The sequence below is a fragment of the Temnothorax longispinosus genome, chromosome 1 (assembly GCF_030848805.1).
Source record: "Temnothorax longispinosus isolate EJ_2023e chromosome 1, Tlon_JGU_v1, whole genome shotgun sequence".
NCBI classification, from domain to species: Eukaryota; Metazoa; Arthropoda; class Insecta; order Hymenoptera; family Formicidae; genus Temnothorax; species Temnothorax longispinosus.
The window spans coordinates 17,070,858-17,093,555 of record NC_092358.1 but is presented as its reverse complement, the minus strand read 5'-3'; the positions used below and the strand labels follow the sequence as shown (position 1 = coordinate 17,093,555).

The following is a 22,698-nucleotide window of genomic DNA, read 5'->3' as shown; positions in this document are numbered from 1 at the left end:
AGGTCAATAGACTTATCGGTCAGGAGGAAGATTTCTATTTAGGTAAATTAGGTATATGTATAATATATATTGAGTCTCATATCTGGAGAGATTTCGTATCCTTACATCGTATTACCACCGCTGCCGGAAAAGAAGGTACTCTACGCTTGGCAGAAAGTGCCGCTAGGGAATTTTTAAGTCGATTCTTATGAATCAAGCTTGAATTCGATGTCTAGGTATCCCAGGTTGCCGATGACGAGGTCCACATAGTGCGCTCCGTAGTTTTCGGTATCTACGTGTATTAATACTTTGAATTCGATGTCCACGTGTCCCAGGTTGCCGATGACGGGATCCAGATAGTGCGCTTCATAGTTTTCGGTGTCCAGGTGTAATCGTACGTCGAATTCGATGTCTAGGTGTACCAGGTTGCCGATGACGAGGTCCACATGGTGCGCTTTGTAGTTGTCGGTGTCCAGGTGTAATAATACGTTGAATGCGATGTTTAGGTGTCCCAGGTTGCCGATGACGATGTCTAGATAGTGAGCTCCGTAGTTTTCGGTGTCTACGTGTATTAATACCTTGAATTTGATGTCTAGGTGTCCCAGGTTGCCGATGACGAGGTCCACATAGTGCGCTCCGTAGTTTTCGGTGTCTACGTGTATTAATACCTTGAAATTAATGTCTAAGTGTCCCAGGTTGCTGATGACGAGGTCCAGATAGCGCGCTCTGTAGTTTTCGGTGTCTAGGTGTAATAATACCTCGAATTCGATGTCTACGTGTCCCAGGTTGCCAATCACATAGTGCGCTTTGTAGTTTTTGGTGTCTAGGTGTATTAATAACTTTAAATCTGAATGTAGGACACGTAGATATCGAATTCGAGGTATTAATACACGTAGACACCGAAAACTACGGAGCACACTATGTGGACCTCGTTATCGGCAACGTGGGACACCTAGACATCGAATTCAACGTATTGTTGCGCCCGTGCCGAGACGCCCGGTAGAGGCCCGAAAAGCAGTCGCAAAGCGCTGCGTGACGTCGTGCCTGACGACGAGCTGTTGCGATATTATTTGTTTACATTTGCCGTCTGTCAGATTCTTCGCTGGGCCTTCATGTCGAACAGACGTGTTTACGAGCCCTTCGTTGTATTTGCTAATACCCATTAAACGAGTTCTTTTTGTTGAAAAAGGGTAAGGACTTTTGTGTCCCCGCGCTAATTCCGCGCTAGTTGCCATGACACTGTACAGTAGGAACCAGCGGAACAGAATCGAAACGATTCGGAATCGGAACGCGCGACGATGAGCTCGTCCCTTTTCCCCAGCGACCGTAGAAGCGAACGCACGTGCACGGGCGAGCGAGCGAACGAGCGAGCGAGCTAGCTAAAGAGAGTGTGAGAGAGGAGGAGAGAGCGAGATCTCCAGATCGTTAAGGAAAGATAAGTCGATTATTCATTGATTGTCCGCTTAACGGACGCATTATGGTAATATTCCTTTCTGCTAAAAAAGCAATTCTTTTTGTTCCAAGCGATGCGAACCTTATATATGTATATGTATAATATATTCTTGTATTAGCTGAATAGCTGACAAATATACTTTTCATTCATATAACACATGTGTTGGTGCAGCTAATAATCACTTGATATTCACCAGGCAATTATTCAACAGGTTATGGGCCCAGATATGCCCAGCGTGCTCAGTTCAAGCATTCGGTGAACATAATAATTAAGTGATTACAGCAATTTGACAAAATCGGTGACAATATTGGTAATAGTAAAAACTAGAGAGACAAAGATTAACATATAAAACGAGTCGAATGTTAAGCACAGATATTCCGAGATAAAGTAAGACTACAGCACGTGTGTTACGTGAAGAAAAAAAAAAGGGGGGAAAAAGGCAAACACGAAAGGAACTGAAGCTAAACATTGACGGTCGCGAAAGATCACGCGCGCAGAAGCTGACGCGTCGATACGACACAGCGGCAAAAGGGATCGAGCATCCGCGAGCATTTACGATATATCTCGAATTATATCGATCGGTCGCGAGCGTGAAAATAGCAAAGGTGAGAATCACGCGAGGCGAGCGGCAGGTTGGTAGTACGGAAGTGCGTGTCGTGCGTAAAGGTGGCGAGGAATACGCGTTCCGTGACAGGTCGAGGTTAGGTTCACCCGTGGTCGTTAACACGTCAGAACGTAATAAAATAAGAAAGCAAAAAATAAAGTAAAATTAAGATGGCGAAAAACGTAGGCGATGACACCGCGAGTGTAGAACGTTTAGCTGACGCGGAAAATTATCAAATCTGGAAATTCCAGCTAAATATAATTTTTCGGTCGAATGAACTGGTACGAGATAGTACATTCTGATGCCGATGAGAAATTACGTGACGCCGCGTGGAAGAAGAAGGATGCCTCAGCTCAGAAGATAATTGTTACAACGATTGAGAAGAAACCGATGATGCACATAATAAATTGTAAAACGGCACGAGAAATGTGGCTGAAGATCTCCACGATATACGAGAGAGACAATGAACAACAGAAATGCAATCTGTTGCAAACATTCTATTCGCTGTCAATGGATAAAGGCGAAGATATGGCTTCATACGTAAGCAAGCTCAAAAATATTGCAACGAGACTCGAAGCACTGGATACGAAAATCGATGATGACATGATCGTCTCGAAGATACTCGCAACATTGCCTCCAAACTTTAGACATTTTGCAAGCGCATGGGAATCAACCGTGAAGAAAGATAGAACCTTGGAAAACTTGACGGCACGACTTATAGCGGAAGAAATGAGGAATTCAGCAAATCAAACTGAAGAGAAACAAGTGGAGTTTAAGACTACAAATAAGAAATGCCACAAGTGTCACAAATTGGGACATTTTGCAAGAGACTGCAAGACTAAAGTACAGTCAAGTGAAAAAGAAGTGCGCTGCTTCAAGTGCAACAAAAAGGGCCATATGGCTAGATCGTGCAACGAAAAGCAATCCAAGGGAGAGAAAGCATGCAGTATCTGCAAGAAGAACAACCATACAGATCAAGATTGCTTCTTCAGGAAGAAGAAAGGAAGCAAAGAAGAAGCAACAGATAAAGTTGCATTTCTAGCCAGTAAACCAGTTTCTTCAGACACGTGGATAGTGGATTCAGGGTCTACGTCCAATATGACGAACAGACGAGACCACCTTGAGAACTTCAAGAAGCTGGAATCAACAATAGGAGTAGCCAAGATGAATGAGACAATGATGGCGAAAGGGGTCGGATCTATTGAATTTGAAAATTGCAAGTTGAAGGAAGTGACATACGTATCAGAGTTGAGCTCGAATCTACTATCAGTGCATGCTATTACAGAGAACGGCGGCGAAGTAGAGTTTAATAAGAATAAAGTGAAAATAAAATACGGTAATGAAATAGTCCTGAAAGGACAGAAGACGAAAAACGGACTATTCCAAGTCACTCTAAAGCCAGTAACACAAAGTAAATCATCTGACTGACAACCAAATGAATACTGCAATGATGTGGCACAGAAAACTTGGACACCTGAGTAACAAAAACCTGGAAGTTCTACAAACATTGAGTGAGGGAATAAAGCTGACAAAAGAAGAATTGAAGAAGCTGGAAGAAGTGTGCAGTACATGTCAGAAAGCTAAGCAGACCAGACTGAAATTTGGTGATTCAAGAGAGAGAGCAATAAGACCACTCCAAATCATACACACGGATGTGTGCGGACCAATCAATCCCGCCACATGGGATGGAAATAGATATGTTATCACTTTTCTCGATGACTACACACACTACACAATGGCATACCTAATCAAAAGCAAAGATGAGGTCCCACACAAAATCGAACAGTATATAGAGAGAGTGGAGTCCAAATGCAATGCCAAAGTATCTAAACTCCGGTGTGACAACGGAAAGGAATATGTGAACAACAGAGTAATAACTTGGTGTGAGAAAAAGGGCATTGAGATCGACAAGACTGTGCCATACACACCGCAGTTGAACGGTAAGGCCGAAAGACTAAATCGGACCTTAATGGATAAAGTAAGAGCTCTGCTGTTCGATTCTGAACTGAATAAGAAAATGTGGGGAGAGGCGCTGTACACATCTGTCTATCTGCTGAATAGATCTCCGACGGCTACACTAAAAACTACCCCATATGAGATGTGGGAGAAGAAGAGGCCAGATCTGAAAAACCTGCAACTGTTCGGATGTGAAGCCTACGCTAAAGTACTGAAACCCATTAAGAAACTGGATGAGAGAAGTGAAAAATATATATTCATCGGATATGCGCCTTCTGGCTACAGGCTGTGGGACGAAGATAAACGAAAAATTAAAATAGCACGAGACGTAAAATTTGGACAGAGAACAGTGAGAGAAATCAGTAAAACAGAAAGAAGAGGTTGGATAGATCTAACAGACAGCAACAATGAAGATCTGCAGAGCGAAGAGATGAACCAGGAAGATGCAGTGAAACAGGAACATGAAGAGGATGAGTTCGTCGACGTTCTGGATACCACGGACAGCGAAGACGACGATGAGACGCCACAACCACGGGAAAGCGAAGCAGCCGCTGAAGAACTGAGAAGATCAGAAAGAAACAGAAAAGAGCCGGTCAGATACACAGACTGTGCCCTACTTACATATAAGGAAGCTGTCACGGGATGTGACAAACAGAAATGGCAACAAGCGATAAATGAAGAAAAGGAATCCCTGAAAGAAAACAACACATGGGAAGTAATAGATGCCAACAAGCTAGACAATCAAAAACCACTGCACAGCAAGTGGGTGTTTAAAGTGAAGTCAGACGGACGCTACAAAGCCAGGCTTGTAGTTAAGGGATGCGAACAGCGACAGCACATAGACTACATGGAAACATACAGCCCGGTGATTGGCATGACAGGACTGAGAAGCGTATTCGCCACAGCATCTGTGAAAAACTATATAATAATAGCGTTCGATGTCAAAACCGCATTCCTGTACGGTGAGCTGGAAGATGACATCTACATATATCCTCCGGAAGGCTACCATTTTAAGGATAAAATACTTAAATTGAAGAAGGCCCTCTACACACGGACTCAAACAGGCACCCCTCAGGTGGAATGTCAAATTCACAGACTTCCTAAAGAAGAAAGGATTTGTGCCGCTCGAAAACGAACAATGCCTGTTCAAGACAACTGATGGCGAGTTGATCATAGGCTTCTATGTAGATGACGGCGTCATAATCGGAAAAGACATTCAAAAAATGAATAAAATAATAAAGCAACTGAAACAAGAATTCAAAATAACAGTAATACGTGAGATTAAGAACTTTGTGGGATTCGAAGTTGTGAGGAACAAAAACGCAATCAAACTGATGCAAGCGGAGTACACTGAAAAGCTACTTAGACACTGCAAAATGAACGAGTCCAAACCAGTGAAAGTGCCCATGCAGAAGAATGAACAAATTAAATCCAGAACAGAAAGTAAAAATTATCCGTATAGAGAAATAGTCGGAAGCCTGCTATATCTGTCGACAAAGACACGACCAGACATTTCATACAGCGTGAACTTCTGCAGTCGTTATGTAGAAGAGTCAACACAAGAAAGAGTAAATGATCTAAAGCATGTCTTGAAATACTTAAGTGGAAACAGAAGGCTTGGAATTGAGTACAAAGCCGACAGCAGACCAAATCTACTGGAAGCATACTGCGATGCAGACTATGCGGGAGATCCCGAGACAAGAAAGAGTACAACTGGATATGTGATCTTCTTTGCTGGAGGAGCAATCAGTTGGGCATCGAGGAAGCAACCCATAATCGCACTGTCCAGCACAGAGGCCGAATATATCGCCGCGGCAGAATGCTGCAAAGAACTGCTATACATAAAATCACTTCTAGAGGAATTGTTAACAGAACCGATAGTGATAGAACTAAACGTTGATAACCAGAGCGCGATCGCATTAATGAAGAACGGTGTTGTGAACAGACGCTCAAAACATATCGATGTTAAATTTAGATTTGTCCACGAACTAGTTAAAGACGGCGTAGTTAAATTGAAGTATTGTCCGACAAACGATCAGCTTGCAGACACCTTTACGAAACCGTTAGGCACGATAAAATTCGCTAACTTTAGGGACCGCATGATGACGAACTAGCACAGAATTAAGGGGAAGTGTTGAAAAAGGGTAAGGGCTTTTGTGTCCCCGCGCTAATTCCGCGCTAGTTGCCATGACATTGTACAGTAGGAACCAGCGGAACAGAATCGAAACGATTCGGAATCGGAACGCGCGACGATGAGCTTGTCCCTTTTCCCCAGCGACCGTAGAAGCGAACGCACGTGCACGGGCGAGCGAGCGAACGAGCGAGCGAGCTAGCTAAAGAGAGTGTGAGAGAGGAGGAGAGAGCGAGATCTCCAGATCGTTAAGGAAAGATAAGTCAATTATTCATTGATTGTCCGCTTAACGGATGCATTATGGTAATATTCCTTTCTGCTGAAAAAGCAATTCTTTTTGTTCTAAGCGATGCGAACTTTATATATGTATATGTATAATATATTCTTGTATTAGCTGAATAGCTGACAAATATACGTTTCATTCATATAACACATGTGTTGGTGCAGCTAATAATCACTTGATATTCACCAGGTAATTATTCAACACTTTTCTATTAGAGAGAGTCATTATTCCGGGAAACGGGATTGCGCGCCGCGTTCGCGAGTTTGAATGTGTGTGAGTGCAGCGAACGCGCGGTTGAGCGCAACAGTATTATTACACCTGGACACCGAAAACTATGGAGCGCACTATCTGGAATCCGTCATCGGCAACCTGGAACACGTGGACATCGAATTCGAGGTATTAATACACCTGGACACCGAAAACTATGGAGCGCACTATGTGGACCTCGTTATCGGAAACCTGGGACACGTAGATATCGAATTCAAGCTTGATTCATAAGAATCGACTTAAAAATTCCCTAGCGGCAGAATTAAAATTATGTCATGACATAATAAAAATTCGTTGAATTAAAATTATGTCTAGACATAATAAAAATTGGACAAATAATAGTAACCTTTCGAAAGTAGAGGTTTTAAGCTTGAAATTTAAATTTTATTCATTTTTAACAAAGTTATAGCTGCTCGAATTTTGCCTATTTTTAAAGATAAATTTAGTGTTCCTTCAATTTTTGTGAGAAATGTATAATTTACTTTTACTTAAATATTATTAATTTTTATGTATTTGTTGTTATTGCTAATTTTGTAAATAATTAAAAAATAAAAAAAAAATGTTTTGCAGATCCTTGCTTCTTCTTCTTCTCCAGCCTGTTTTCATCCGCTTCTGGACATAGGCCTCTTCCATTTTCTTCCATGTCTTTCTCTCCTGTGCTGCCTGCATCCACCTCTTTCGAGCGTGGCGTTGGATGTCATCTCGCCATCTCGTTTGTGGTCGGCCAATGCTTCTTTTGGACTCTCTTGGTCTCCATTGCATCAGGACCTTGGTCCATTTGGTGTTGCTTCTCGCAACATGTCCCGCCCATTGCCACTTTTGTCTACTTGCTCGTTCAACCACGTCGGCAACTCCTGTTCTTTTCCTTATCTCTTCGTTTCGGAATTTATCCCTCAGGCTGATTTTCAGCATTGCTCGCTCCATTGCCCTCTGACAGATTCTTAGTCGGTTTGCGCTGTTCGCTGTGAGAGTAATTGTTTTGAGTCCATATGTCGCAACTGGTAATATGCACGTATCATACACTTTCCGTTTGAGGTTGATTGGGATTTTTGGTTCTCGGAGGATGTAGCTTAGTCTGCCGAACGCTGTCCACGCCAGGCCGATTCTTTTAGTGATCTTAGCTGTCTGGTTATTTTTTCCTAGCTTGATCTTGTGCCCTAGATACACGTATTCTTCTACCATCTATAGAATGTGGTTATCGATGCTAACTAGTATATTGGTGGGGCTCATGATTTTCGTCTTTTGGAGGTTCATTCTCAGGCCAACTGCTTGGGAAGTTTCCCTGAGTTTTTGTATCATTGTTGCGAGCTCGTTTGCATCGCTGCTGAATATGATAATGTCATCCGCGAAACGGAGATGGTTTAAACGTTTCCCATCAATATTGATACCTTTTTGATCCCATGTTAGTCTCCCAAATCCTCCAGCGCCAAGGTGAAAAGTTTTGGTGAAATCGTATCGCCCTGTCTCACACCCCTCTTGATAGGGATTCTACCTGTAGTCCAATCCTCTTCCATTTTAACGTGCAGGGTGGCATGCTCGTATATGAATTTAATCAAGTTAGAATATCTAGAGTCAACTCGTGCTTTATCCAATGCTTCGAACACTGCCCATGTCTCAACTGAGTCGAAGGCCTTATGGTAGTCTATGAAGGCCATATGCAGTGGGATATTGTACTCGGTACATTTTTCTATAAGTGTGTGTACTGTTTGTATAGTCATTCGTGCTGTACCCCCTTCTGAATCCTGCCTGTTCTATGGGTTGGTAGAAATCGAGCTTCTGGCTTAAACGATTCGTTATTATTTTGGATAACAGCTTATAAAGGATTGAGAGTAGACTAATGGATCTGTAATTTTCCATATTTGTGCAGTCGCCCTTCTTAAAGAGCAGGATGACCTCTGCGTTTTGCCACGAGTCAGGGATCCTGCCTTCTTCCAGACATCTGTTCAATAGTACCAGGAGTGCTTTTTCTAATTCTTCCCTTCCAACCTTGAGCATCTCGACTGTTATCCGGTCTTCCCCTGGTGCTCTGTTGTTTTTTAGTTGTTTCAATGCTGCTTCCAGTTCTGACTTGTTAATGTCTGGTAAATCTTCGGATTCTACGTTCAAAATTGTCTGTCTCGGTCGTCCTTGCTGGTTCGGATTTGGAACTGATTGGTTGTAAAGTTTTCGGTAAAAGTCTTCAATGACCGCTGCGATTCCGTCCCTCTCTGTTACTACTTCTCCTAGATTGTTCTTCATCTTATGGATTACTACTTTCCCTTTTGACATTTTGGAGCGCAGAACTCTCATGTTCATATTGTTTTTAATGGCTTCTTTGATTTCTCGCGTGTTGTACGCTCTTTTGTCTTTTCTAATCGCTTTTCTTACGGCCTTGTTTAGGTCTTTATATCCCGGTGAATCCCTGCTCGTTCTTCTTCTTTCTCTGATTTGCCTTTCAGTGTCTGGACTAAGTTTCGAGTTCCCACGCTTCTGAAGTGAGCACACTTTTCTCACGGCACTTTGGATGCTGTTTGTGATTTGTGTTGGCAGCGCATTTAGTTCTAGTTCTTGTAGCTTTTCGGTTGGTTTTAGTTTCTATTCGAGCGTAGTCTTATATTCTTCTTCCTTTCCTCTCAGCTCTTCTAATGTTAGCCTGACCTTTTTATTCATGAGACGTTTCCTCTCGAGCCGAGTATCCACTAGGACTTTTGCTCTCACCAACCTGTGGTCGCTGCCCGTGTCGAAACGATTTAGGGTTGACACATCTGCACAAATGCGCTTGTCAGTGGCTAGCACATAGTCTATTTCGTTTTTGATAGTGCTGTCCGGACTTTTCCATGTCCACTTCCTTCTGGGATGCTTTTTAAAGAAGGTGTTTAAGCAGTATATTTTCTCTTTGCTCAGGAAGTCCATCATCACTTGTCCCCTTGGGTTTCTCGTGCCCAGACCAAAGGCACCGATGTACGGTGGGTCCGTCTGTGTCATCGCTCCAATTTTAGCATTAAAGTCACCAGTTATAATGGTAAACTTGGTCTTTTCCGCACTTTTTGCTGCTGTCAGGTCTTCATAGAACTGCTCAATGTCTTCCTCTGTCGAAGCTGAAGTTGGTGCGTAGGCCTGTATTATTTGTATGCTGCACTTGTTGTTAAGTCTTAGCACTACATAAATTACCCTGTCTGATATAGCTTTGGTTTTGGTTACAAGGTGTTTCAATTTTTTATGAATTAGCAAAGCCATACCTCCAATGTGTGAATCTATGTCAGAGTTCTTTTGAAAAAACATGTGTCCAGATTTCATGATTGTGACCGCTTCCCCACTCAGCCTGGTCTCGCTTATTCCGAGGACGTCCCACTTGATGTTTTCTAATTCATTTTCGAGGTTGATCAGATGTTCTTCGAGTCTCATTGTGCGAATGTTATACGACGCAATGTAAAGAGTCTTCTTGGTACGCTTGTGTTCCGTATTCCGTTTTTGTTTCCTTCCATTCATCGAATTTGTGCCTTCCCCAGAATCCATGAGGAAGACTGACGTGTCAGTGCGAGATTCCGAGCGTCCCGCTCTACTTGCCTGGGGTAATTTTGTTTTTGAGTTCGACATTTCATGGTAAAGGTTTTTGGCATTTAAAACGCCACGCTTGCCAGACGTGTTGGCGAGTACCTGTTTTGGTTTGCGGGAGCTATTTTATTTCACTCCTACTCTTCAAGCGAGCCTGACGAGCGTTCCCCCATCGCCATCCGGGGGACGCGTTTTTTAGGGAGTTACAGGCTCCCCCAGGTAGCGCCGAAATCTTCTCTTTTCCCCACCTATCCCATCCTGGGAAAGCGAAGAGCGAGTCTCCCATTAGGAGGAAGATTCGACTTGGTGGCGTCCGCCGAAAATTTCGAGAAGGCGCGCACCCTGGTAGCCACCGTCGCCCCTCACCAGACCCCCCCCCAAATCACCGAGAAAAAACCCCCGCAGGATTTGTAATACCTGCCTGGGGTTGAACCCGGATCTCCGGAACGTGAATCCGGCGACTAGCATTTGTGACTACCGTTCCTTGCTTAACACTGCAAAATAGGTGATATCAGTATAAAATTACCTTTTTCAAAAAAGGTAAAAAAAAGTGCCAAGTACACGCAATGTATTTTGTAAATTCAAAAATCTAACCTAAGTGGTAGCTTTATATCTTTTTCACAAAATTATATTATCTAACTAAACTCAAGTGACATGTATTTCAAAAAAAAAGGATGTAAAATCTTTAATTTCTTCTTCACAAAATTATATTACCTAACTTAACTCAAATGACATGTATTTAAAAAAAAGATGTAAAATCTTTATTTTCTTCTTCACAAAATTATATTACCTAACTTAACTCAAGTGACATGTATTTCAAAAAAAGATGTGAAATCTTTAAATTAAATTGCGCCAATTGTAAAGAGAACATGTATATTGGTTTGAAAGATAATTGTTATGCAACTACTTTAAAGAAATAAAACCCAAGTGGTATCTTCGTATTCTTATTCTAAACCCTTGGCGCTGCTTTTTTACTCCTGTCGCATTTCTCTCTAAATTATGTTTATTGTTTTTTATTCAATCAAAAATCTTAGTACTAATGTTTAAATTTTAATGTTTAAATTTCAAAGTCTAGCAGCGCCAAATTTTTTTACAAGAAAAATTTATTTATTTTGTTTTAATTAAATATTCTTATTTTGTACTGTTACTTGTTTAATTCTTTGTAATTAAAATGATTTTTTGTAATATTGAAAATTTGTTAAAGAGAATTAAGAACCTATTATCACTTGGGTTTAGAATAGGAAGATCCTTAAATAAGAATACGAAGATACCACTTGGGTTTTACTTCTTTAAAGTAGTTGCGTAACAATTATCTTTCAAAGCAATATACATATTCTCTTTACAATTGGCGCAATTTAATTTAAAGATTTTACATCTTTTTTTGAAATACATGTCACTTGAGTTAAGTTAGGTAATATAATTTTGTGAAGAAGGAAATAAAGATTTCACATCTTTTTTTTTAAATACATGTCATTTGAGTTAAGTTAGGTAATATAATTTTGTGAAGAAGAAATTAAAGATTTTACATCTTTTTTTAAATACATGTCACTTGAGTTAAGTTAGATAATATATGTTTGTGAAAAAGATATAAGGCTACCACTTAGGTTAGATTTTTGAATTTACAAAATACATTGCGTGTACTTGGCACTTTTTTTACCTTTTTTGAAAAAGGTAATTTTGTACTGATCTAACTACTACTGCAATATCAGTGGCGGAAAGCGCCACGAAAGTGTACGCTGTGGTCAAACACATGCGTAAAATTTCGCCGAAATGTATTAAATTACAATACAACATGGACGACAAAGATGACTTATTCCAAAAAATGTAAGTACAATTATTTTTTTTCACTCGCAAACAGACGGACGCGATTAATGTTTTGTTTTGTTTATCAGACACAGATGTATAGATGTCATCAGTGAACTACAAAAAAGAGTAATTGATAAAACATTAATTGAAATTCATAAAATGGAAATGGAAGCACAAATAATTTGTGCTAAAATGGCAGAAATTAAAATTCCTGGAGCTAATCCTAATACAAATGATTCGATGGACGCTTCTACAAGTGTTGGTGACGAGGATGAGACCGTCGACTGAATACGGCGCTATGATGTAGTGTAGTAGTAGTAGTTGTAGAGTAGTGGGTGGTTCCACTGGGGAGCCCCTGACGGCGCGCGGTATAACGTACCTTTGTAATGAAAAAAAATTTTTTTTTGAATAAACGTGTATCTTGATAAAAGAATATAATAATAAGTCTTTTTTTCAAAAACATTATTCAGACGTACATATTCGCGATATATTTAAACGCCGCTCCGGCCGCTTTCATGTATGACGTTCCTCGTCTCCTTCGTAACCCCGGGAATCTTCCTCAAATCGTCCGCCGCTTGATCCAATAACTGACACACTAATAGTCGCTTGCGATCCGTACGCGACAAAGTGGTCAGGATCTGAGATCGCAATTTCGCGTATTTCCACCAATCATGTCTGTTCTTGTTCGCGATATCCTTGATGTCGTAGACGTCCAGACGGATCAACTGTGATCCGATCTCCCCGGGCGACCTCACGGTAAGCATCCGTCGATCTTTCATCTTCGATATATGCTGCGGAATACGATCGAGATCGCGACCAGACTCCATCAGGTCGAACAACGCGTCGAGCCCGCCGCCGCTGCATCCTGCCTCCTCCTCCTCCTCGTCTCGCTTCTCCACGCTGTACGAATGATCCGTCGAAACCGCGGAGGGGATATTCCCTCCCGCACCGACGGGTAAACTTTCGACGTATCTGTCGTGATAATTGATCCATTCGAAAAAGGTATCTTGTGTCATTAGATCACTCACTAATGATGAATACAACTTCGACGGAAGTCGATCACGAATGAAATTATACATTTTATTCACGGAACAGGTAGGACTCTTAGGACTTTCCTTCAGCCACAATATATGGAGCTCTGTCAGCACGCTCTTTATGTTGCTGCCCTCGCGCATACGACGTACGTCGCAATCGGTTCGCTTCTGATTCATAGTCGTCAGGTACTTCGAGACGCTTGCAAGCAACAGTCTCAAATTCTGCGACGCCAAACATTCAGGATTCCAAATTTTGCGCAGCAGATCGAGCAAAGCGAAACTGACCGACTCGATATCCGTCGAGGTGCGTTCGACTTCTACGACCTGATCCTCGAACGGCTCATCCAACAACGACATTAGAGCCTCCTTATCTTTCATTTGACTCTCCATGGCACTATTTCTCTCCATACAGATGTACCGCGCGAACTACGAGCATCAAAGTTCTCGCACCTTCACAAACTTCAAACTGACGATATAATTGCGCGAGGATTCGCGTTGTCTCGCCCTTATCGCTCGGCGAATGTCAATAGGACAGAATTCGCGTTCTTCTCGCGCTTATATAGCGCCCGATAACGATTCGACGGCGGATGTACTGGGTCAATAAGGCAGCAGATAACTCTGGAAATAGCTTTGAGAGATAACCGCGATCACGCAAACGGAAACGATCTCCGATGACGACGACGAAATGTCGCGTACGTTGAAAGTGTTTCTGTCCGTACGATTATTGCAATGTAGATTTCAGTATGTAGTTATTAAAATAGAAATAAACACGATGCGTGCGCGGTTGAAAATATCGATGACGCGTAAGCGTCCGCATTGCGAGTCGAGGCGCGAAAGATCTCCGACGACGACGACGACGATCGATTGTCGTGGGCCGTCGATCGATTACCGACGCACCGCCGTCGCGACGGGTTTATCCATTCGCGGAGAGGCGCCTCGGTCGCGCGAGGGAAAATTCGGAGTGGCCCCCCTCGCGCCGCGCCGCGCGAGAAAGGTGGCGCCCCTCGCAGCCCCCCTCTATCCCGGGTTAGAAAAGCAGCAAAGGCCCTCCGGAGGGGCGGCCTCCGTCTGCCGACGCTTTCCCCTTACCCACCGCTTACGGCGGCCCCCACGCGTTCCGCTTCCTGCCCCCGACCCGCCGTCAAGTGCCCCGCGGGTCCAAATCCCCTATAGTATGCCTACTTTTAATTTTTCAAATTTTTCGGGAAATAATTAATTGAATCTCAAAGAATTATACATGAAGTAGGGGTAGAGTTTTCCGGGGAGTGCTATAAAGTGTACTATTTTTTGTTACCGATCTTTTTAGAAACCAGTTCCGAATGACCGAATCTCAAAAAATTGTACATAAAGTAGGGGTTGAATTTCCCGGGGAGTGTTATAAAGTATATAATTTTTCGTTATATACCGATTTCTTTGGAAACCAGTATCAGAAGTTTGACGAATTTTTCGGGAAATAATGACCGAATTTTAAAGAATTGTATACAAAACAGGGGTAGAATTTCCCGGGGAGTGCTATAAACTGTATAGTTTTTCGTTACCAATCTTTTTGGGAATTGGTATCTTTTTGGAAATCGGTTACAAAATTTTTCCAATTTTTTAGGAAATAATTGAGTGAATTTTAAAGAATTGTATACGACGGAATTGAATTTCAGTCAATAAAAAAGTAATATTTTTCAATTTATAGCATTTTAAAGAGAGAGAGAGAGAAAGAGGGAGAGGGAGAGGGAAAGGGAGAGGGAGAGGGAGAGGGAGAGGGAGAGGGAGAGGGAGAATGAGAAGAAGAGGGAGGGGAAGAGAGAGAGGGGTGAGGGAGGGGGAAAGGGAAAGAGAGGGAAAGGGGGGAGAGAGAGATTATTTGCGTGTTTTATTACATATGTCTTCCGGGGCGAAGCCCATGTGACCAGCTAGTAATCTATAAGTCTATTTATTTTATTTGGAAATAATATCTACTGCATTTTAGTGGGAATTTAAACGTATTTTCAATAGACTATTCCATATGTTTCTTAAGGTTTTAATGGGAACTTGTTTCTATTGGAATTAAATAAAAATTCTCAAATAAATGTTCAATATATTTTGATTAGTATTACACGAACATGTATCTATTATTATTTATCAGGAATTTACAATAAGGTATTCTACAGATTTCTATAGGTATTAATAGGCAATACTTCTATAAGTACAAATAGGTGTCCAATGAGATTTACTGGGAATTTGCAATAACGCAAGTCTATAGATTCCTGAATGTTTTAACGGAAACCATACTTTTTAAGGAGTTTTACAAGGATTTCTTAATAGACTGTTCTATACATTCCTATAGGTTTTAAAAAGAACTGGTGTCTTTTGTGGTTTTTGTTAAAACATTTAGGAATCTATAGACCTGCATTATTGCAAATTCCCAGTAAATCCCATTTTACACCTGTCCAGATAGAATGCTAAAATCACATGAATATTCATTATTATACACATATCTAAATTTTTGTTACATTGTTTTTAATATTTACCAGTTAATATACCATTACAAGATTTTTGAGCACTATAAAGAAGTGTTATATACGAGTATAAGCAAGAAAGAAGTCAGAGAATCCCCACTAGTCCATTCAATTGTTAACGTCAAGCAACGTTGAGCGTAGTTACTATTCGGATGGATGATTGGGATAATTTCCAGTCAAATATAATAAAAACTGATTTAACATGGTTCGAAAACGCTATAAATTATTAAGAATCAGATGCTTTTTAATGGCATTTTATGATTAAACTAAGCTAAAACCAATTGACTTCAATGAAATAAGCGATAGGATTGAATAGAGATATTCGCATTAAACCCGATGCAAACGGTTAGAATTATATTCGTTCCACAGTGATAATTTTCAATTTTTTCATTTTTATTTCAATGGCGCAACAGTCCGAGTTGGACCTAGGCCTCCCCTAAAGTCATGTGCTTGTGGTGCGCACGCAGATTACACAAGCACATGGGACCTACAGTTTAACGCCGAATCCGAACGGCAAGGTAGATGGGGTTTCGAGGCAAGGGATACTCCTGACGGGCTGTCATTCCGTCAAGGAGGAAAGACAAGCAATACAATTTATTTATTTTGGTTCTACCAGGACTGGATTCGAACCTGAGATCTTTGGTTTAGCAGACCAGTGCGCTGTCTGCTACGCCACGCTCGCTCTCGATAATTTTCAATTATACATTTTAAATTCCGGTTCAACATGGTTAAAAAACGCTAATAAAAACAATAAAAACTGTTAAAATTTTGATTGCTAGTTTACGATTGAGCGTAATCGGAACCAATATATAGACATATTAAAATATATAGCACGGAATGTGAATATTTCTATCAAATCTGATTAAAAAACCATAGAAACTTATTTATACTATCAGCATAAATTCCAGTTTAACAAAGTACAACCGATTTGAGAGTAATTATTATTTTTTAATGGAAAATGCATTAGGTTCAAAAACAATTCAATCTTATTAGACTGAATAGGGCTAATTTTCTAATGGTTCTAATCGAGTTTTTTTTTTAGCAGGGATTAGATTGTGCCTATCCAGAACAAGCTTCGTCTTAGTGGATTTTTATACAAAAGTGTTGCTTTGATATACATCTACAAACTGATTTTTGGAATCGATCTCTCAATGTTCTAATAGGAAAAGTAGAGAAGCATTATTTTCAAATAATAATTAAAAGTGTGGCGGTCCGCGCCACCAATGATACATCCCTGCGCGATGCCTGCAACACCGGCAGTTCGCAGCAACGCCGCTAGGCGTCGCATCGCCGGGGCAGCTTCGCGAGTTCTAAGTTTTGCACCGATGAGTATAAAGGGAGACCCCCTACGGGTCCGAGCAGACCTTCCCGGCGCTAGTCGCCGGAGGCATAGAGCGCCTAGACGCTACAGCCTATTCAGCGCTAGTCGCTTTCACGGCGCAAGACGCCTGCTCACGGCGCCAGTCGCCCACAACGGCGCAAGTCGCCTGCACAGCGCGAGTCGCTTCCTCGGCGCCGGTCACCTTTACAACACGAGTCGCTTCCTCGGCCCCGGTCGCCTACAGCGCTAGCCGCTTCCTCGGCGCGAGTCGCCCACACACGGCGCTAGTCGCCTACAAGGCGCAAGTCGCCCGGCCAGTAGAGGCGCTCGGTCGCCCGGCCAACCACGGCGCTCGGTCGCCTACGACGGCGCGAGTCGCCTGCAGCGCCAGCCGCTTCCTCGGCGCTCGGTCGCCTACGACGGCGCGAGTCGCCCGGCCGGGAGAGGCGCTCGGTCGCCCGGCCAACCACAGCGCTTGTCGCCTACAAGGCGTAGTCGCCCGGCCAATAGAGGCGCTCGGTCGCCAAACTAACCCACGGCGCGCAGACGCCCGTTACTTTGTTTCAGAACAGCGAGCGACGAGCACAACTAACGATATACTACGCGTGGCCGCCTCATCCTGGCGTCCCACGATAACGTCAAGAAAATAACGAAAGGCATCACGCCTCGCCTATTCGAAGAGAGGTTCGTCCCAGGAAAGAAAGATGAAGATCCCACTAGACGACGGCGGACCCAGCCGTTACCTCTCCGCACTATTACAGTGAAGAGACGAGAGCCGGTTCTCACCAACACGACGTCTCAAGTAACGTCCGTAACTAGTACCTCGGCCACCACCGGGGTCCCGCCTCGCACCGAGCTAACGAAGCGGTTCAAGCCGAAGCCCACCAAGAGTGGCAAACTAACGCGGGAAGTTGGGACCCAAACCGACGCAGAGGTATCTATCCGGGATGCCACCGTGTCCTCCTCGTCGACCGGCACGCAGACGGACCCACCTAGACGGATGGTACATGTCGCCGTTCAGACGAAGAAAAGAGGAGGCAATAAAGTAAAGACGGCCCGTACACTAACACAATAAACACATGTACATAGAATGTAAATACATATAGTGTGTAAAACTTATATTACTGTGTAGCCTACATTTCTATACCCTCCTTTGCGATTCACCTCACTTGGGGTATTCCTACGCACGCACCCAGTAGCTGATTAAGTTAGAATAAACTGTGACGTGACAAGTCGCGTCTCCTTCCCGGACGGGCTCGGCCGAGGGGAATTCGGGGATGCCTCCTCGTTAGAGCGAGAGGGGGGGGGGCGGTTGCGTATCTTAATTGGTCTAATTAGATCTTAAGTTTTAAGGGATTGCCGGTGGTGACCGGACTTCATCTGTAACGGCCGGGGGCCGCAACGAGGACGGGCAGAGGATTAAAGAGACGGCCAGGGGACATGGCTGGAAGTCGGATCGCCCGGACCTCCCCGCAAGTGCATGAGCGTCGCCGGCCGGAATCCACCCCGCACTCGGTCGTAACAGCGGCGGAATAACGATCAGACGGCCCCCAGATCACCCACGAGCGAAATGCCAGTGGCACAAGGGTGCAGAGGAGCGGCCCAGGGAAAGGCACAGCCCTGGGGCCGCTGCCCCGAGGGGGATGCCGGCAGACGGGGCCGAGGCCCGGCCAGCCTGACCCCGAACGCCGACTCGATCATCGCGGCCCGGACAGCCGTTTGAATCGAAAAGCCCGCGCCGAATCGGAGGTGATTGCAGCGGCGCCGCCGGAAAGGGAGGCGCGCGAGAAGCTAAGGCGCCGACGAGAGCGCCCTGGAGTTGGAGTGGCGCCCCCGGAAGGAGCGGCGCACGTGCGGCCTAGGCGCAGGAAGCGCTAGGATCGGCAATCCGGTCGAGCGACACGCTACAGCGCAGGCGCGGGGAACCGGCGCGATCCCGGCAGGCTATCGTTTCCGACACTGTCGTGCCGGCTAATGAGCGAGGAGCATCTCCGGAATTTCGAGCTGCCCGGACTATCAAAGGGACGACAACGATTGTAAGGTCATCACTCTGGCGTCCCCGCGTTAAGAGACGAGGGTTCGCTCGAGGCATCGGCCCGTGGCACACGTGGGTTACCGGAGTTACGCAGGATACCTGTGTACCGCGTTAGAGCGTGCGATACCTTGCGCTCGCCTTGAAGTAGAGTCGTGTGGAAAAAGTGCCAGGGCCTTGCCGAGAGTGAGCTCTCGAATGCGTAGAGACCATTTGCGCCCTCCCCGCGAGCACCGCCACGGCCGACAGTCGCGTGGCGTTGATATGTGTGAATCGAAGTAATCGTGTCGCGTTTATGTAGCGTTTCGTCGAATTGATGTAAGTAGTCGTATCGCGTTATTCGTGAGTAAGTAACCGTATCGCGTATTCGTGATTGTGTCGCGTTTCATTGTGCTAGAGTTTATGTCCGTAATCGTGTCGCGTTTTGGCCATATTATTTAAGCTCATAATCGGGTCGCGTCCTGGCCATATTACCGGGAGTGATAATGAGAGTGAAGTCTTGCGTGGCGATAACGGAAGCGAGTTGTGCGGGTAACGGCGAGCCGCGAGTGGTCATGTAATTTGAAGGGCACTCGCCCTCGTATTTGAGTAACGGATCCGGGCCCTCGAGGACGGCGAATATTGGGTTTGGCGGGACGGAAAGATCGACGGGATCGGCGCGGGGCCGTGGAATCTCCGTACTTGCGAGAGAATTCGGGATTCGCGTGGCAAGCCGCGGGATCGTCCGCGATACGTGTCCTTATTTCGTGTTCGGGGGCAATCGCCGGCCAGTGTGGTCGACTCGGCGAGATCGCCCATACTTTTTGCGTCGCGCGGAATCGAAGTGGCCCGGGTGTGCGTTGAAGTAGCTGCCGAAGGTACGGCGAGCGGTTCGTCGGCCTCGTGGCGTAAGTTCATTGTGTTGAAGCCAGGTACCGCGATACCTGAATCGTCATTATTTCCGTTACGCTTTCGTGTGTTCGTCTGCGTTTATCTGTTGCGTTGAGAACTTCGCGTGTATGAGTCTACGGGGTTTCATAGTCGACATTACTGCGTGCACAATTATTGCGTCCGCGGCATTCGTGCGACCGCCTAGCCGACATTGTTGCGGTAATACGAGACTCAGATCGATTATACCTACACCTTGATACTAAATATATATTTTGTTATTATTATTTATTTTTTTGTGAGTGTGATTAATTGTGTGACGCCTCTCTCCGAATTCCCTGAAAGAGCCCTACGCCCGAAAGTATTGCCGGGAATATCGTGTTAGAGATTATAGTGTACGGTGGTGCAATCCGTTGCACCTGGCGCCCAACTTTGGTGTCGGAATTAGTTACGCGTGCCGCCAATCCTCGATAGCCCTCCACCGGATTGCGAGACCGGGGGAAAAAGCGTCGCAAAACATAGCTGACCAAGGTAGAATACCGCACGGCAAAAGTAGTAGCGCCCATAAAATTGGTGACCCCGCCGTGATCGCAAAGAGAGGTAGCAACATGGATGATCCCAATGGATCAGTACAAATCATCGAGGAAAGCGTCAGCAGGCTCGCTGTACGCATACCTCCGTTTTGAGGAGATGAGCCTGAACTATGGTTCGCACAGCTGGAAACGCAGTTCACCATCAGTGGTATCACCCAAGACTCGACAAAGTACTCATAGGCTCTGTCTCAGTTAGACTCTCGTCAAATCAAAGAGATTAAAGACGTAGTCACACAGCCTCCAGAGGCCAACAAATACGAAACTGTAAAAAAAGCGCTCATACAGCGTATGTCCGTCTCGCAGCAGCAGCGGACACGACAACTCTTGGAGCTCGAGGAATTAGGAGATCGCAAGCCATCCCAATTCTTACGACATCTTCGAACTTTAGCGGGTGAGAATGTACCCGATTCTCTTCTACGGACACTATGGCTAGGACGACTTCCTACTCAAATGCAGATGGTTCTCGCTACCCGGACGGAAGATCCGCTCAACAGCATAGCCGAACAGGCCGATCGCATCCACGAGATGACGAGCAAAGCCGTGGTAGCTGCAACAGCTACGCCTGTGAATAAAGAGTCCTTGGAAGCAAGAATCCAGGCTCTAACCAAGCAAGTGGCCACACTCACTACACGCCTCTCGAGAGATAATTCGAGGCAACGTAACAATTGGAAAGGCCATAATCGAAGTCGAAGCCGTAGTCAGAGCCGCAACCGCGGTAAACCCCAAGAGGAAAAAAACGATAAAAATGACAAGCACTGCTACTACCACAATCGATTTGGTGAGAAAGCAAGAAAGTGCACGCAACCATGTACATATAAATCGGAAAAAGACCAGGGCAGTCACTGATGGCGGCCAGTAGACCCGCCCCAAGCCCTCGCCGCCTAATCGTTACGTGTCAAGAGACTAAGAGACGATTCTTGATAGACACAGGATCAGATGTGAATGTATACCCTCGCTCAATGGTAGCGGGACACACCACGCCAACATCTTACGAACTCTATGCAGCAAATGGCTCGACACTCGCTACGTACGGCACAATTACACTGCAGCCGGAACTTGGGTTACGACGCGCATTCCCATGGCGTTTCATTATCGCCAACGTCACGCAGCCCATCATCGGGGCCGATTTCTTGGCCTATTATCATATCTTGCCAGACCTACAGAAAGGCACTCTGCTCGATGGTAAAACATACTTGCGCAAAAGCGGCACATCAGAAAAAGGGGCTGTGGAATCTATCAGAGTGTTGGCTATCGAAGACGAATACCACAGAATCTTGGCAGAATTTCCTGATATCTTAAAGGCTACTGCTAAGAGACATACGGTAAAACATAGCACGCTTCATCACATCAAAACCACGGATGGCCCACCAGTCGCAAGCCGTCCACGCCGGTTAGCTCCTGACAAACTCAAGGCGGCCAAGGCTGAATTCGATCTCTTGCTTCAAGAAGGGATCATCCGAGTATCAAAAAGCCCATGGTCATCGCCATTACATATGGTACCAAAGAAAGGCGACTCCTGGAGATCTTGTGGAAATTACAGGGGAGTTAACGCTAGAACAGAAGCGGATCAGTACCCGATCCCGCACATCGAAGACTTCTCGCAGAACTTGCATGGAAAGAAGATCTTCTCAACAATCGACTTAGTGCGAGCATACAACCAAATACCCGTCAACCCGGAGGATATTCCAAAAACGGCCATAACAACTCTTTTCGGACTCTTCGAGTACCTTTACATGCCGTTCGGGTTACGCAATGCCGCACAAACTTTTCAACGCTTCATTCACGAAATCACAAGCAACTTGGATTTTTCTTATGCGTATATTGACGACATTCTCATCGCATCAGAGAACGAGGAGCAACACAAGAAGCATTTACGCATACTCTTCGAAAGACTTCAGAAATACGGCATTTTACTCAACCCCTTCAAATGCGTTTTTGGAAAGTCAAAGGTTTTTTCCTTGGTTACGAGGTTTCAGAGAATGGCACTCAACCTCCGCCAGAAAGAATCGCAGCGATCAAGGAGTTTCCCAAACGTGAGAACATTCAGCAGCTTCGACGGTTCCTGGGGACTCTCAATTTTTATCGCAGATTCATTCCAAAGGCCGCTAAGGACCAGTCAATTTTAAACGGCTTACTTAGCGGTCCCAAAACCAAAAAGAAGGCTCCCATAACATGAAATCCAGAACTGGAAGCAGCCTTCACAAACTGTAAGAACAGTCTGTCTCGCGCAACTCTGTTGGCACACCCAAAGCCAGAGGCAGACATCACTCTTATAACCGACGCTTCCGATACAGCCATCGGAGCAGTCATTCAACAACGGGACGGAACAGAATGGCAACCATTAGCCTT

At 44.6% G+C, this 22,698-nt stretch overlaps 3 protein-coding genes across 3 annotated transcripts; 1 reads left to right on the top strand and 2 right to left on the bottom strand.

Moving 5' to 3' along the window:
- Positions 1-9,247: 9,247 nt before the first annotated feature.
- On the bottom strand, positions 9,248-10,057 carry LOC139811773 (craniofacial development protein 2-like). The gene has a single exon (XM_071776198.1). It carries the CDS (start codon positions 10,055-10,057, stop codon positions 9,248-9,250), a length of 810 nt encoding a protein of 269 aa, XP_071632299.1.
- A 1,702-nt stretch (positions 10,058-11,759) lies between these two features.
- LOC139811457 (uncharacterized) lies at positions 11,760-16,159 on the bottom strand. The gene is made up of 2 exons (XM_071775744.1): positions 12,490-16,159; positions 11,760-12,392 (listed from the first exon to the last, which is right to left on the bottom strand). Exon 1 carries the CDS (start codon positions 13,453-13,455, stop codon positions 12,505-12,507), a length of 951 nt encoding a protein of 316 aa, XP_071631845.1. The 5' UTR covers positions 13,456-16,159; the 3' UTR covers positions 11,760-12,392; positions 12,490-12,504.
- Positions 16,160-20,364: 4,205 nt separating this feature from the next.
- On the top strand, positions 20,365-21,195 carry LOC139811701 (uncharacterized). The gene is made up of 2 exons (XM_071776080.1): positions 20,365-20,421; positions 20,542-21,195. The coding sequence occupies exons 1-2, from the start codon at positions 20,365-20,367 to the stop codon at positions 21,193-21,195; spliced, it is 711 nt and encodes a 236-aa protein (XP_071632181.1).
- The last annotated feature ends 1,503 nt before the right edge of the window (positions 21,196-22,698 follow it).